The sequence below is a fragment of the Cyprinodon variegatus genome, unplaced genomic scaffold (assembly GCF_000732505.1).
Source record: "Cyprinodon variegatus isolate N-32 unplaced genomic scaffold, C_variegatus-1.0 Scaffold92, whole genome shotgun sequence".
Classification (NCBI taxonomy): domain Eukaryota; kingdom Metazoa; phylum Chordata; class Actinopteri; order Cyprinodontiformes; family Cyprinodontidae; genus Cyprinodon; species Cyprinodon variegatus.
In genome coordinates this window covers 475,710-488,951 of record NW_015150545.1, presented here as the reverse complement: position 1 = coordinate 488,951, position 13,242 = coordinate 475,710, and the positions used below count along the sequence as shown (strand labels likewise).

At 35.3% G+C, this 13,242-nt stretch overlaps 1 protein-coding gene across 1 annotated transcript in view; it reads right to left on the bottom strand.

The window, feature by feature from the left end:
• The window catches only part of nlgn2 (neuroligin 2), a 172,038-nt gene that overhangs the window by 126,175 nt on the left and 32,621 nt on the right, over nt 1-13,242 (bottom strand). The window contains exon 2 of the mRNA XM_015373798.1: nt 1,179-1,232. Within this exon, the coding sequence (XP_015229284.1) occupies nt 1,179-1,232 (54 nt within the window). The remainder of the gene's footprint in view (nt 1-1,178; nt 1,233-13,242) is intronic.

Sequence of the window (13,242 nt, the reverse complement as noted above, 5' to 3'; positions counted from 1 at the left end):
TCCTTTCAGCTTTATTTTTGTTATACGTGGAGAAAAATTTAGCTATTTTGAGCTTTAGATGTAATTTAATCTGACTTTGAACAGGATTTAGCTACAGGACTGGACAAATGAAATTAAAGGATCCCCTTCAAATCTGGTAAACTCTACTTTGGGAAGATGAATGAGGGTGAAAGGGGGCATCCTTCCTCAGTGCTTAACTGTTTTCCCTGCTTTCCTGACTGCGGCAGCCCAAAAAGTCACGAATGCATCGGCTTGTTTGATCACAGAGAAAATCCTCGTGTGTCAAACTTCCGTCAGCTCCGAACTTAAAAAAAAGGAAAAGGGAACAAAAAAAAAAGACTCAAATCAAAGCGTCTGAAGAAAAAAAAAAAAACAAAGACCAGCAAAACCTTTAAAAATAGCAAAGAAATAATATCAACTTATCGTCTGTCATCTTTCTTCCCCCAAGAAACAAGAACAAGAGAACAAAGACAAGAAATAAAGGTGTGGACAAAATTTTCTCCACAATATAAGTGCAGTGGGTAGGAGGTAAACTGAAGGTGGGCTGAACTTCATTCTCCTTTCCCCCCGGCAGCAGATTAGACCCACAGTTTCCAAAGTGGTGCACAGGTGTCCTTGAATGTTCTCCTTTTTTCCCCCAACTTGATTTGATGTTATCATCCCTGACTCCGGCTAAGTACAGCTTAATATTTCTGCAAAGCTCATCCAACAGCAATTTCAGCCATGAGAAAGAGGCTGAGGTGTGGTAATAATGCTTCATTGTTTGCTGTGGATTCAATAGAGGCTTTGTTACTCAAAAATCTGCACAACAATTTGTTTTTTGGGACAAGGCCACCATTTGGCCAATGTATTTTCAAGGGCACAGCGCTGATGATGGTGTCTGAGCAGCCTTTGTTATTGGAGAGCAAGATAAGCACCTGAAAAACACAGTGAATGGTTTTATAATGTTCCATTAGCTCGATTTGCTCAGCTAAGGTTACATAAGGCTAATGATTAACATTCAGAAAGCACCTTTCTAAACTGAAGTGGTCAGCAGGACATTTGTTCAGCAACACAATTTTATGCATCTGATATCATGAAGGTGTGTGTTTGTGTGTGTGTGTGTGTGTGCACACATCCCCCAAAAAAAGACTTTCAAAACAAGAAGGGAAAAAGGGAAAAACATGCAACAAAAATACCTTCATCTCGAGGCTTGTTCATTGAAGATTCATCAGTTTTTTTTGTGAGCGGACCTAGGGTTAAGAAAAAAAGGGGGGAAAAAGAGAAAAGAGAAAATTTCAAAAAAGATTACTGGCAAAAACCGATAAAAAAAAAGAATATCAAAAAAAGAAAAGAAGCAAGAGTGAAAAAAAGGACAAATAAGTTCAAGAGTTCATGTTTGCTCATTGTTTTTCTTTCCTTTCTTTAAAAAGAGTACAAAAGCAAAAAGAAAAAAAAAAAGAAAAACCATCACAGACACAGATTTATCACAAGAAAAGACACAAGATCAAAGAAGAAATCGGCTGCCGTATTGTTTTGATTTAGTTTAAACCCTGTTTATGTCCTCAGTGCAACCTTTGGAGTCTTACTGGGCAGTAGTGGAAAAAAAATGAACATAACATGGCCTTATGAGTTTGTATAACAGGACCAAGAAACCCTTTCTAAAAAGTCACTGAAATCTTCAAAAAATAAGTAAAAGAAGAAAAACAGAATGGAAGGTTTTGAGTCCTGATGCTCAAACACCACAGAACGTGATTTATTGATGTGACAAAATGAAACCTCTTTAGAAAAACACACCCAGACACAAAGACCTCTTTAATAGTTCAGGAGCTGCAAAGACAACAAGCCTGTTATGGTAAAATGCATGTTAAACATGTTTCTGATCAAACAGAAAAAAGGTATTTTCATGAGTTTGTTACAGCATCTGTGAGGTATTTAGTGTTTCTTCCTCGGGCGGGAAAATAATTACATGGCACAACAGCAGCGGTTTGTCACTTCCAAATGACAACTGAGCGTTGTGCTGATTGCATGGAGGAGTGCAGGTAAAAAGGGGGCGTGATCTGACCCCTGTCTGCCTGCAGGCTGTAGTTTTGCTAAATTAAAAGAATGGCATGAAGAAAAGTGGAGAAGAAAAATTATCTCCACTTTTATTTCCTCTGTCTGTGTAAACAAACAGAAAGGAAACCAAGTTTTTTTTTTTTCCCCCGGCATTGCCCCCCTTGATAAGAGCACATTGACATCTATTTAGTAAGCATACTTGATAGGTTAAAAAATATATAGAAACAGATATTTTTGATTTCATCTCTCGACTTTATATTTTATCCACAAGAGCAAGTATCATTGAAAGTAGTTTGCAAATCTCTTAAATCTTTATGGCCGTGCAGATAGAGAGTGTCACACAAGTATTTACACCTCTTGACCAGTTTGACTTTTTTCCTGTGATAGAAGCACAATCGTCAGCTTATTTTGTTGTGGTTTTATATGAAATATCAGTGACAGAACAAACACTGTTCTAGTCACTCAAAATTCTGGGACTATTGAAAAAAACACAATAGAAGCCCTGTTTAATTGTTTTTTGTTGTTTTTTTTTTTCTCCAAGCGTGAGTTAAAAATGGGAAACAGTAGAAAAAGTGTCTGAGCCTTAAATGAAACTAAATTCAACTTCTCCTGTCTATATTTAAATGATATTTTCTTAAAAACCGGCACTTCATGCAACCCTGAATACACCTGTATTTCAGAGTAGCAGAGGCAGCAGAGTGCTTTGCGGATGCTTGTGTTTGGTAGGCACAGGAAAACTGTTCAGTTAATGGAAAGATGGATGGAGCAAAACCAAAGAAGATAAAGAAGAAAAACCTGCAAGACTCTGCAAAAGACTCTAGACCATAGATTCATTATTCAGCAGGACAAAAACCCAAAACAACCAACCAACCATTGAGATCAAAGTGTATAGTAGAGTATCTTTCTTTAGAATGGCCCAGTCAAAGTCTTGACCTGATTTTAAATGGGAAGCAGTAGATGTTCGTAGATGCTTTGAGTCCAAGCTGATTGAATTGCAAGAAAAAAATACCTAATACCACATGCAGGAGGCTGGTAGAGATGTACTGTACCTAAAAGACAGGAGCCGAATCTAAAGTTAGCTATGGGTTATGACCCTATGCAACATATTCTTTCCTTTTCCTTTCAAATGAATAAACTTCATTGATCTATAATAAAAAAAAATTAAAATGAAGAACAGTGACATTTTATGTAGCAACACCATCCAATGTAGATATTTTTAATAGAGATTTAAGAATTATTGGAAAGCTCAGATGATTTCACAGTAAAATAAATCAGATTTAACATTTATCTGATGAGGCCTTTCGACTGCTCCTTCTATTCAAACATTACAAATTTCTAGCAAACTTGGCAGAATTTCAATGCTGGAAGCATTTCCTGAGAGGACTGGCATTAAATTCCCATATCAAAGTCAAAGACTGAAATGACCAACCATTCACGGACACAATAAGACCATATTTATAATGTTTACCTGTAAAGGTTTAAGCTTGAGATGTNACAAATCTTCAAAAATCAAATAAAAATGAAAATATTTTTTAACTCAAACCTCAGTTTTAAACCTCTTACAAAGTCCAAAAGGGGGACTTTAAGGATCAATTATCTGATACTCTATTGGACTTGAAAAGCGGGCCTTCTATTAATATTATTATAATTTTTTTTTTTTTTTATATACCACAGCATTTAAAAACGTTTTCCAACTCTAAACATGAAACAAAGCGATGAGAATACAATAAAGTTTTCCTTTTGCTGTGATGATGAAAACAAGCTGAAAATAGCTCCCCAGGCTTAAAATACAATTTCTTGATTTCTTGAGGAAAAACAGGAAAACATCATCTTAAATTACGGGATTAGATATAAGAATGAATGTCTTTAATCATCAAAATATAGTGACAACAACACCAAAAGATATCAGTACAGTGCAAAACTGCAACAACCAAGTTAAGACAAAAGGCTTATTAATGCATTGATGGTTATGCAGTTTCTGGCTTTAAATGTGACCCAAAGTTGTGGGGTTAGTTTTTATGGTGACGGTTTAAAATGAAAAAGAAGAGAAAATGTGTCACTAAAGAGAAAAAAAAAAAACGACAACACTTCAATCTTTGGTTAAAACTCAGGAAAGGTTAAAAAATAGTCACCTAAATATTCAGAGCTTTATTTAAAGTGTGTAAAACAACTGGAACATACAGAAAAGGGTTGAGGAAGACCCAAGCTTATGCTGGCAAAAAGCACAGTGAGTGGGATAATAAAAAAGGTAAAAACATCCTTCACAGCACACTTTCATCTTCAGTGAACGACATTTGAGTTAACGACAAATTAGATTTGTGTAAAAACATATTTAAATTTGCCAGTAATTTCGATTAACCTATTTTGCCCAAAATGCCTCTCCTAAGTAATCCTCTATTAAAGTATATGAACCATTTGTCCCGCATTAATCAGTTTTTGCCCCAGTGATGACCAAAAAAAGTGTCACTTTGTTAAAATTCATCCTCCGCTCCCCTCACCAGGGAGCAAATGCTAACCTTCCATCCAATCATATTTAATTTTAGCAGAACTAAAGGGGAGTGCTGGCTTGCGCCTGATAAGTGGACTGTGGAGGGTTTTCAGAGTTATTTTAGCTTTCTCTAGCTTCTAACGCATTAAAACATGCAGGAGCAGACGTACTGAGGAAGTTAATTCATGGGGAGTTTAAATCTTACAAGAAAACCATTATAGGAGAACATGTCCCAGAGTTTGTTTGAATCACAAAGTACAAATGGAGATGATTAAAAAGTCATTTAGCTCTTATTTCATCTGCCCATTTAACCGAGACGCATCTAAAAGGAGTTTTTAAATTGTTGGTTGATTCTGGGGTTTTACTTTTCCTTTCTGGTTTGATCCTTTCTTTGCTGTTTTGTCATATTCTAAAGAGGATGCTGTAATGATATATTATAGATTTATAATATAATCTTTAATCTTCTTATATTCTTCATTTCTTTTCTCTGCATATTTTTAGTTTGTCATTTGCAGTAGTAGCCATTTAAAATTTTCTAACTTTCCTTGATGGGCGCTTGGCTCGTCCCCTAAGATTCCTTTTTTAAACATCAATCTTTGTTCTAAAATATTCTGTCATGATTTGTGGACATTAAGATCTGAAGAGAAGCACCGTCTACTGGCCAGACCCTGGAATTCAGTGAAAGGGTGGAGTCAAAAAAATATGCATGCCCAGGAGAAGAAGGAAGTCACTCTTGACTGAGAAGGGACGTTTTGAATGGCTGCAACTGTACATCAAAGTTCATTTGTTTCTGTTCATTTATTTCTATTAGTTTATGGTTTGTAGTTTTCCTTTATGTTTACTGTATTTCCACTTTGTTTCAGCACTCTCCCAGCTGTTCAACATTCTCCTGATTAGCTGGCTTTGATCCAATGTCACTCTCCGCTCCTTTCTTGCTTTTTATTTATTGCTTTTCACTGGTTTCCACATGTTCTGGTCTTTTAGGGAATTCCCTGTAAGTTCCCATCATCATTGTATGATTTAAAAGCTCAGTTTTACCACAGACCATTTATAGACTGATTTTTTATTTTTATTTTTTTTCAAAATATGACAGTGTAGGTTGACATTTGTCTGCAAATTCCAAACACATACAAAATTCAGAACCAAAAGCCACTGGGAAAAACCAAAGTACGACACAATCATTTATTTACTTTTTTTTAACACTAGAATTAGCCTTTGCAGTTCATATAAAATATCAGAACGTGAAAAGTTGTGTTATGGGCACTTTACATATATAAAAAAAAAGGACATCAGTTTTAAGCATCTATATATTAGCTGGTTGCATCTGATTTGTTTGTGGGTGAAGCCAGTAATTTGGAAGCACTGCCAGTAAAAGCAAGCTATATTCTATCCTTACCAAAAAAAACCCAAAAAAATTGTACACTGCAAAAAATAAAATCTAAATATGTTGTTTTTTTGTGCATTTGTTTTTGAATTGAGAAGATAAGTGACACACTTTGCCAAAGGAGAAAGACAGTTTACTTAAAACAAGAAAAAACAATTGCATTGTCTTATTTCAAGTGCAGAATATCTAAAAACTAAAAATACTTATTCAATTGGCAAATCATCTTATTTACCTGCTCAAATTAATGGTAAATACACTTAATTTAAGACATTTTTACTTCTTTCTAGATGGTATTTAGGGAGTTCCTGAATGCTACTGAAACTGCTGGCATTGGTGAGATAAAATTCGAATCGTTCTGGAAACAAAGGGGAAAAGTTAAAAAAAAAATACATGTGAGTGTGTGTATATATATATATATATATATATATATATATAGAGAGAGAGAGAGAGAGATGATTCCTGGATTATGTGGAGATGGTCTTTTTCCAAATCCCCTGGGAACCTTGAAGTATGACTTCTTTGAAATGCCAGGACATTTTCAAAGGAAACTTGGTGGCCTCTGCCACTAAAACTGTAAATAGGGCATCAGATGGTCTTTCAGCAGGATATGAATCTCCAACAGATGTTCACGACATGGGGGTTGTAAATTAAGGATCAGCATGAGTTCTTGAGGACCAATTCAAAAATTTAACTGAAAAAGGAAATGGTACAAATATATACATATATATTTAAAAATGTTACAAAACACAAAAAGACAGTCTTCACAAATTAAAAAGAAAAGAAAATTCAACATATTGGCATTTCATGTTGTTTTCTCCTTATGCCTGTTTAATTGACACAGTTGTTTTACATTTATACTAATCAATCAGAGTTTCTCCCACTGGAAACTAAAATGTTTTATTTACAACATTTAATAACCAAACCCAGAGCTCAAAAGACTCAAAAATAAAAGAAAGTCGTAATTCATGTTCACCAGCGTCAAAGCTGCATAATGAGAAAAACATGCTGGATGAGCAAAAGTGAAAAAGGGCGGAGGATGATATTGAAAGAGTGCAAAGAGACAAGGTCGAAGATTCTTTCTTCTTTATTCTCTATGTTTACATCATTAAGCTTTCTCTCCCGTATTCTTTTCTGAGAAGAGATTAGTCAGAGCAAACACTTTTAATAAGACTTTATAAGGTTTATGTGTTAAATTATTATGAGACTTGACAAATGGTTTTGACAGATGTTTTAATTGTACTCATAGAGAAATGGTTCAGGTTACAGCTGGCAGCGCTTACCACCGGACTCCCTTCTTCAGCCCAGCATACCAGTTAACGAAGCATTTTATACACTTACAGTGTCACACCCTGCCACATCATCAAATCTCACATAATTACATCATACAAGTTTGTACTCGAGGAGACTTCACTGGCTCCAGCCATATCAAAGTACTACAGTGTTCTTAGATCAAGGACAACCTGAATGCAAAGGGAAAGAGCTGTCTGTTAAAAATAATCCACTCTGTCCTTATGCTCCTATTTCATCCCCAAATTTTTGTTAGGTACATAATGAAGATTATTAGTTTTTATCTTCACAGAAGAGCTGCCCTAATTAAATATACTTCTTGGGAAAACGTTAGGCTTGAAACTTAAAGGTATAGTGGAGGATGTTCTTTTTCCAGGTGGATCATCAAAATAAGTGGTCCTCCTAATTATCAATCATTCTGGTGATATGTTTACGTAAGGCGGTTCCTATGTGATCTTCCCCGTTTTCACTTACCAGTGTTAAGTCTGACATAGTGTAAAAATTGGAAATCTTCTTTTGGAAAGTAAGTAACTTGTAAACAGAACATGCATGAGGAGAAATGGGCTTGTGCATTCTCATGCACGTATATAACAGAGGTTACCTCTTGGAAGCAGGTAGAGGGTTTTGCATGTTCATTTTATTTTTTAAAAAGAGGGCAGATCTATTTAAAAATTCAGGAAAAACCTCCACTATACCTTTAACAAGCAGGAAATAGGGTCTAACAAGCACATAGTTGAATAATAATAATAACCCAAACACAAAGTATTACCAGCAGGGTACTAAAAGGTGTGGCACTCGACAAAAGAGAAGGTCCTCCAGTTAATTTTACAGTTCACAATAATGATCCTGCAATAAAAGCTCAATAAATGGAAGACTTTTAAAAAGACATATCTACCAGTGGGATAACAACAGTTCAGTTCCTGCAGGATATAAGAGTATAAGCACAAAGTTAATCTTATATCATTCTATTAGAGGTTTGGTCACCAAAAGATTGGTTAATTTACTTTTTTTTTGTACTGCTCATGATAAAAATGTCTAGCAACCTTAAAAAAAAAGTTGAAGTAAAGTTTGATCTTGAGTTATTTTCCAGCAGTGTATATTGAACTGACTTTTTTCTTGTCAAAGAAATAAGTGAAAGCGGCAATTATCCCTGAAACAAGTGGCAGTAAAAGCTTTATTCTCCGGCCCCATCCAATTATAGAGGTAATTGTCTTTGTTATTGATGTGCATCAAAAACTTTCTGTCAAAAATCTGTAAAGGTCTGAAAAGGTTTGATGACTGAAGTGACTTTCAAAGAACAACGGAAACTCTTTTTTTTTTTTCCTCATGTGAGGTGACAACATTGGAAAAGCAAAAATCAAGCAATCATTACCAGCCAGAAACAAGTTGAAAAAAAGTAGGAAAAAGCACAGGTTGATTGACATCTTTTGCGATAAGCGGGCAAGGCAGTTAACATCAAGTCTTGTGTGTGTGTGTGTGTGTGTGGGCGGGGGGCAGGGGTGGGGGGGTTCTTGACATTTTTAAAAATATTTCATCCAATCAAAGCAGTGATGAGCAGTCATCCCCCCTTCCCAGGCACGAGGAACCCCCTTGTCTGCTTTCTACACAGCAAATTAAATACCTGCAGATTCCATAAATATCGGGGCCTGTTATTATAATCAGAATAAAACAGAAAGAATTTAGCTTTTTTTGGAATAGATGAATTCATCAAAGGGGGTTCCACTTTGATTATGTGTGAATAATTTATTTTCTTCAATATTTAAAAAACAAATTATTAAGCTCCTATTTTATATATGTATCTAAGAATTATTTTCAACCTGTATCTTGTTACTCTCTTCCCAAACCACTAAAACAAAAATACTACAAAACCCAAAACGGATAGCCTGACCTTAGACTTAGACTTGGACAGATTTATTGAGTCATTTTGTATACACGAGTGTATGCAAAAAGAAATTTTGTTTAAAACAGCTCTAAATATTTTTATTTTTGAAAGTGCAGCCTTGAAAAACAGTAATTATGAAAATATGAAAATTTTGAACAAAATTCAGCAGACTAATGGCTGTGGGGAAGAACTTCGAACTACAACTATTTATGCATACTGCAGGTAAACAGACAATGTGTAGCAATCAAGGGATTATTGTATATATGTATGTATATATATATATATATATATATATATATATATATATATATATATATATATATATATATATATATATATATATATATATAATGCTTGGATGGCTGATATAAGGGTTAAAACCTAGGGAAACAAACACTTTCTGGTAGGATTCGGATGTCACATAACTGGGTACTGATGAGACAGTATATTGTCAGTTAAAAAACTGGTAATATTTGATGTAATTAAAACCATTTAATCAACCCTTGTCAGTGTATAATTGCAGCCAGAGTAAATGCACCCATCATAGGCTTTATATCTTAATAATTTTAAAACATCAAATTATTATAGAGATAAAGCTTTATTATCGTTCAATGTGTGAATTTGTTTTGTTTTTCTTTTTCTTTTTTTTTATTGTTTTCATACTGATTTAAAAAGTGTATTACATGAAATTAGCCACATAATTGAAAAGCTGTAACAGACTGCAATAATACATTCCTTAATTTCTTGAGTTTCAATTAGAGCTGTAGTTTTCAGATTGTAAGTCAAAACTATTGCCTAATTGGCAGTATGAATTCATCTGTCTTTCCAGTGAGGCGTTTCCAGAGCATCTAAATCCAACAGAGCACCTATTTAACCAGGCAGAACTAGAGATACAGAATGCAGACAGAGCTTTTGATATTGATATGAATAGCGACTGATAAAAGATCAGGTATTTAAAGTTACATAAAGATTGCACAAGTTAAGGTTTCATGGTAGAAACCTGTTCCCTCTAACAAATACAAGAATGTCAAACTGAAGTTTCAGAGGAGGTAGAAAAAGACCTAGCCAGCTGGAATCATATAATTTGGACAGGCAAGTTTAATACTGACCATAAAAAATTAAATACTAATTAAGTACAGCATCCATAGAGAAGAGCTTTGTCGGATGTGTGATTGATAAAGGTGTAGGATATTTTACTGCAGCAGCACCTGGACAGCTCAAAATCATAGAATCCACCATGGATTTTTGGGTGTATCAGAAGATGCTATAGGAAATTTGTGAGACCATCTGTTAAAAAAAAATTAAAGCTGACTAAAGTGGACCCTGCAGCATGAAAAGGAGCGGAAATACATGAGTAAATCCACCAAGGACTCGCCAAGAATTTAAAAAATATGGAAAATCCTCAGGAAAGCCATTGCCCAGATCCTAAATATATCGATATGCTGCTGGGTGACTTCAAATAGGATGAGCATGCAGAAAACCCACTCAAAAAATCTCAGAGCTAAAGTGAGAAGTGGGGCAAATTTATTCTAGATATCTGCAAAAAGCATTGAACTGAAGTTATTTAAAGTCACTTAAAGGTAACACAAGCTATTAGGGGGTATGGTGTTCTAGTGTGTTCTTCAGTTATAGTTTACTGAGTAAAAAGAAATGATAGATTTTGTTGTTTAAGTGTTAAATTTAATAGCATTTCTTTAACAATGTTAAAAGGATGGAATTATACAGCAGAAAGCCGTGAATATTTGGGAAAAAAATTATGAATATTCAATATCAGATACTATGTTTGAAAATGACTATATATACAAAAATGTAGTTCATATTTATGCATATGAGCAGGCACATATCAGGGAGTTAAGTGGTTCATTTGAGCAATTTCAGGAAGTCTGAAATGATCTATGTGGGGATAGGATTTAGTCCTGACAGCTTATAACTGAGTGCTGGCCATGAAGGATGTCTCTTATTAGCGCTGTGCATGTCATTAAACATGTCTGTGCATAACGGAAATCACAAAATAATTGGGCCATTTCTTTGTATTAGCACTAAAACTTCTGCTACAGATATATAATGATTATCTTAAAGAGATTTGCGTCTGAATTAGTATTCAAGTGAGAAAAGGAATGAATGAGACGTTGTCCCTTTAAAAATCATTCATACTAACATACAATCCTCTCAATTTCTCATAGTGTTATGCTTGACATACTATGTGTGCTGTGGGTGTGTGTTTAATAATGCAAGACAGTGCGAAGGTGTTCAGACAATGAGCATGCAGGCAGACGTACAACTGCCAATCTTCTGTTTCATTATCATACACTGCAGCTCCCTCAGTCTCTACGCTCTGCATGCTTTAGAATTATGTGAGGATGTCACAGATGAGCAGGTCGGCTACACTATGAACAACTGTACAGTCCATTTTCAGGTGAATGGCAGCTAAAATCTGACCCGGAGAGAGAATCTACACTGCCCAGTGGGGCTTAAATTATGTTTTAGAAGGCAGTTTGGATTAACTCACAAAGATGTCGATGTTACAGTAGGTCTTACTTCCCATTTAGAAGAAGTTATGCAAAATTGTTTAGAGTAGCAAAATATATACAGTAGGCTGTTTCAGTTGCAAATATTCCCCCATTTGCTGAAAAGCTTTAACTAGATTCAGACTTGTTGATGTTTGATGACTTTGCAGGGAGGGGATGTCAAGCACCAGTTGGCAGTTCTGGAGACAGAAGAAAGATATCTCATTAAATGTAATCATTGCTAACAGAATATTTCCCCTACAATTGATGCAAGAGTTAGGAAAAGGAAAAAACAAAAACAAATATCTACTCTTCTTATACTCCTGTTTATGCAAAGTAGACACTTCTAGTGTATCATTTCATTCTACAGTTAAGAAAATAGTTTGGCATTAAATGCTATCAAGACTCCATGTCTGGTGGTGGCCATGATAATTGGTCTATTGATTAAGTATCAAGACTCTTAATTGTCGTTATAGACCCATAATTATATTTTAGTTTGTTTTTTTTTCAAATCATTTGGGTCAGAATGCATATAGAACACCGACAAAATAAAAAATAAAAAAACACTTTGGTAGGGAATGGACATCCTGAAAAGTCTTTAGGATGAAGGGATAAAAACACACAGAAGTAAGGTGGAAAATGAGAAAACATAACAGCTGAAGGACACCCTTAATGAAAAGCATGAAATATGTACATGGGGATGTGGCATGATGGATTTACAGGGTGCACCTCATGCTATAGCATCCTATGAATGGACATTGATCATTACATGGACAATTAAGTGTCTAAAAGGGGGCAATTACCTTTACAGCTCTGGGAAAGAAGCAGTTTGAAGGCTGTTTGTCCTGGATTTAATGTAGCTGAACCGCCTTCCCGATGGAAGGGTGGGATCTGTGGCAATGGGTCTGGCCTTCGTCTAGAGTCCTATAGTATAAATTAAGCCCAGAAACTGGCAGAGGGCATTGCATAATTTTCTGTGCTGTCTTTACCATCCGCCCTTCCCTTTTTATGCCATGCTCTCATGGTGAAACTCAGGATGCATTCCAACATGGCCACCAGCACCTCAATATGTGTTCACTGGGCTCGAAGAAGGTATTTTGTTTGGGTATTTCCAAAAAGAAAGCCTAGTTTTGGTGTAAATGACCAATTTATATGGCAGATCAGGCAGTTTAGTAAAGGACATTTGAAAATAGACCCCAACATCGATAAGCTGGGAGCTGCTCCTTATGGTTATTCCTCCTGCATAACTGGCTGCAAAATGGAATGTTTAAAGATGCAAAAAATATAGTCTTCACCACCCATAATACGTTATGTTTGAGGAGCTTTGAATGCAGGAATTAATGCAGATTTTACAGTTGCAGATTATCTCTTTCGTCTAAGGTCCTCACAAAGGCCTTCTGCTTCTGGTTTATTGTTTCTATCCGGCTTCTTCCTTCTGTAATCTTCTTTACCTCTGTGGCAGTGTAGAGAAATTCAAGGTGCCACGTTTAAAAAACAAAGCACAGCTTGTCAGCACAAACATTGGATACAACCAGAGATGGCAAAAATACTCACTTTCCGTACTTGAGTAAAAGTACAGATACTTGTGTTAAAAAATACTCTGGTAAAAGTGGAAGTACTGATTAAACTTCTTTACTCAAGTAAAAGTAACAAAGTA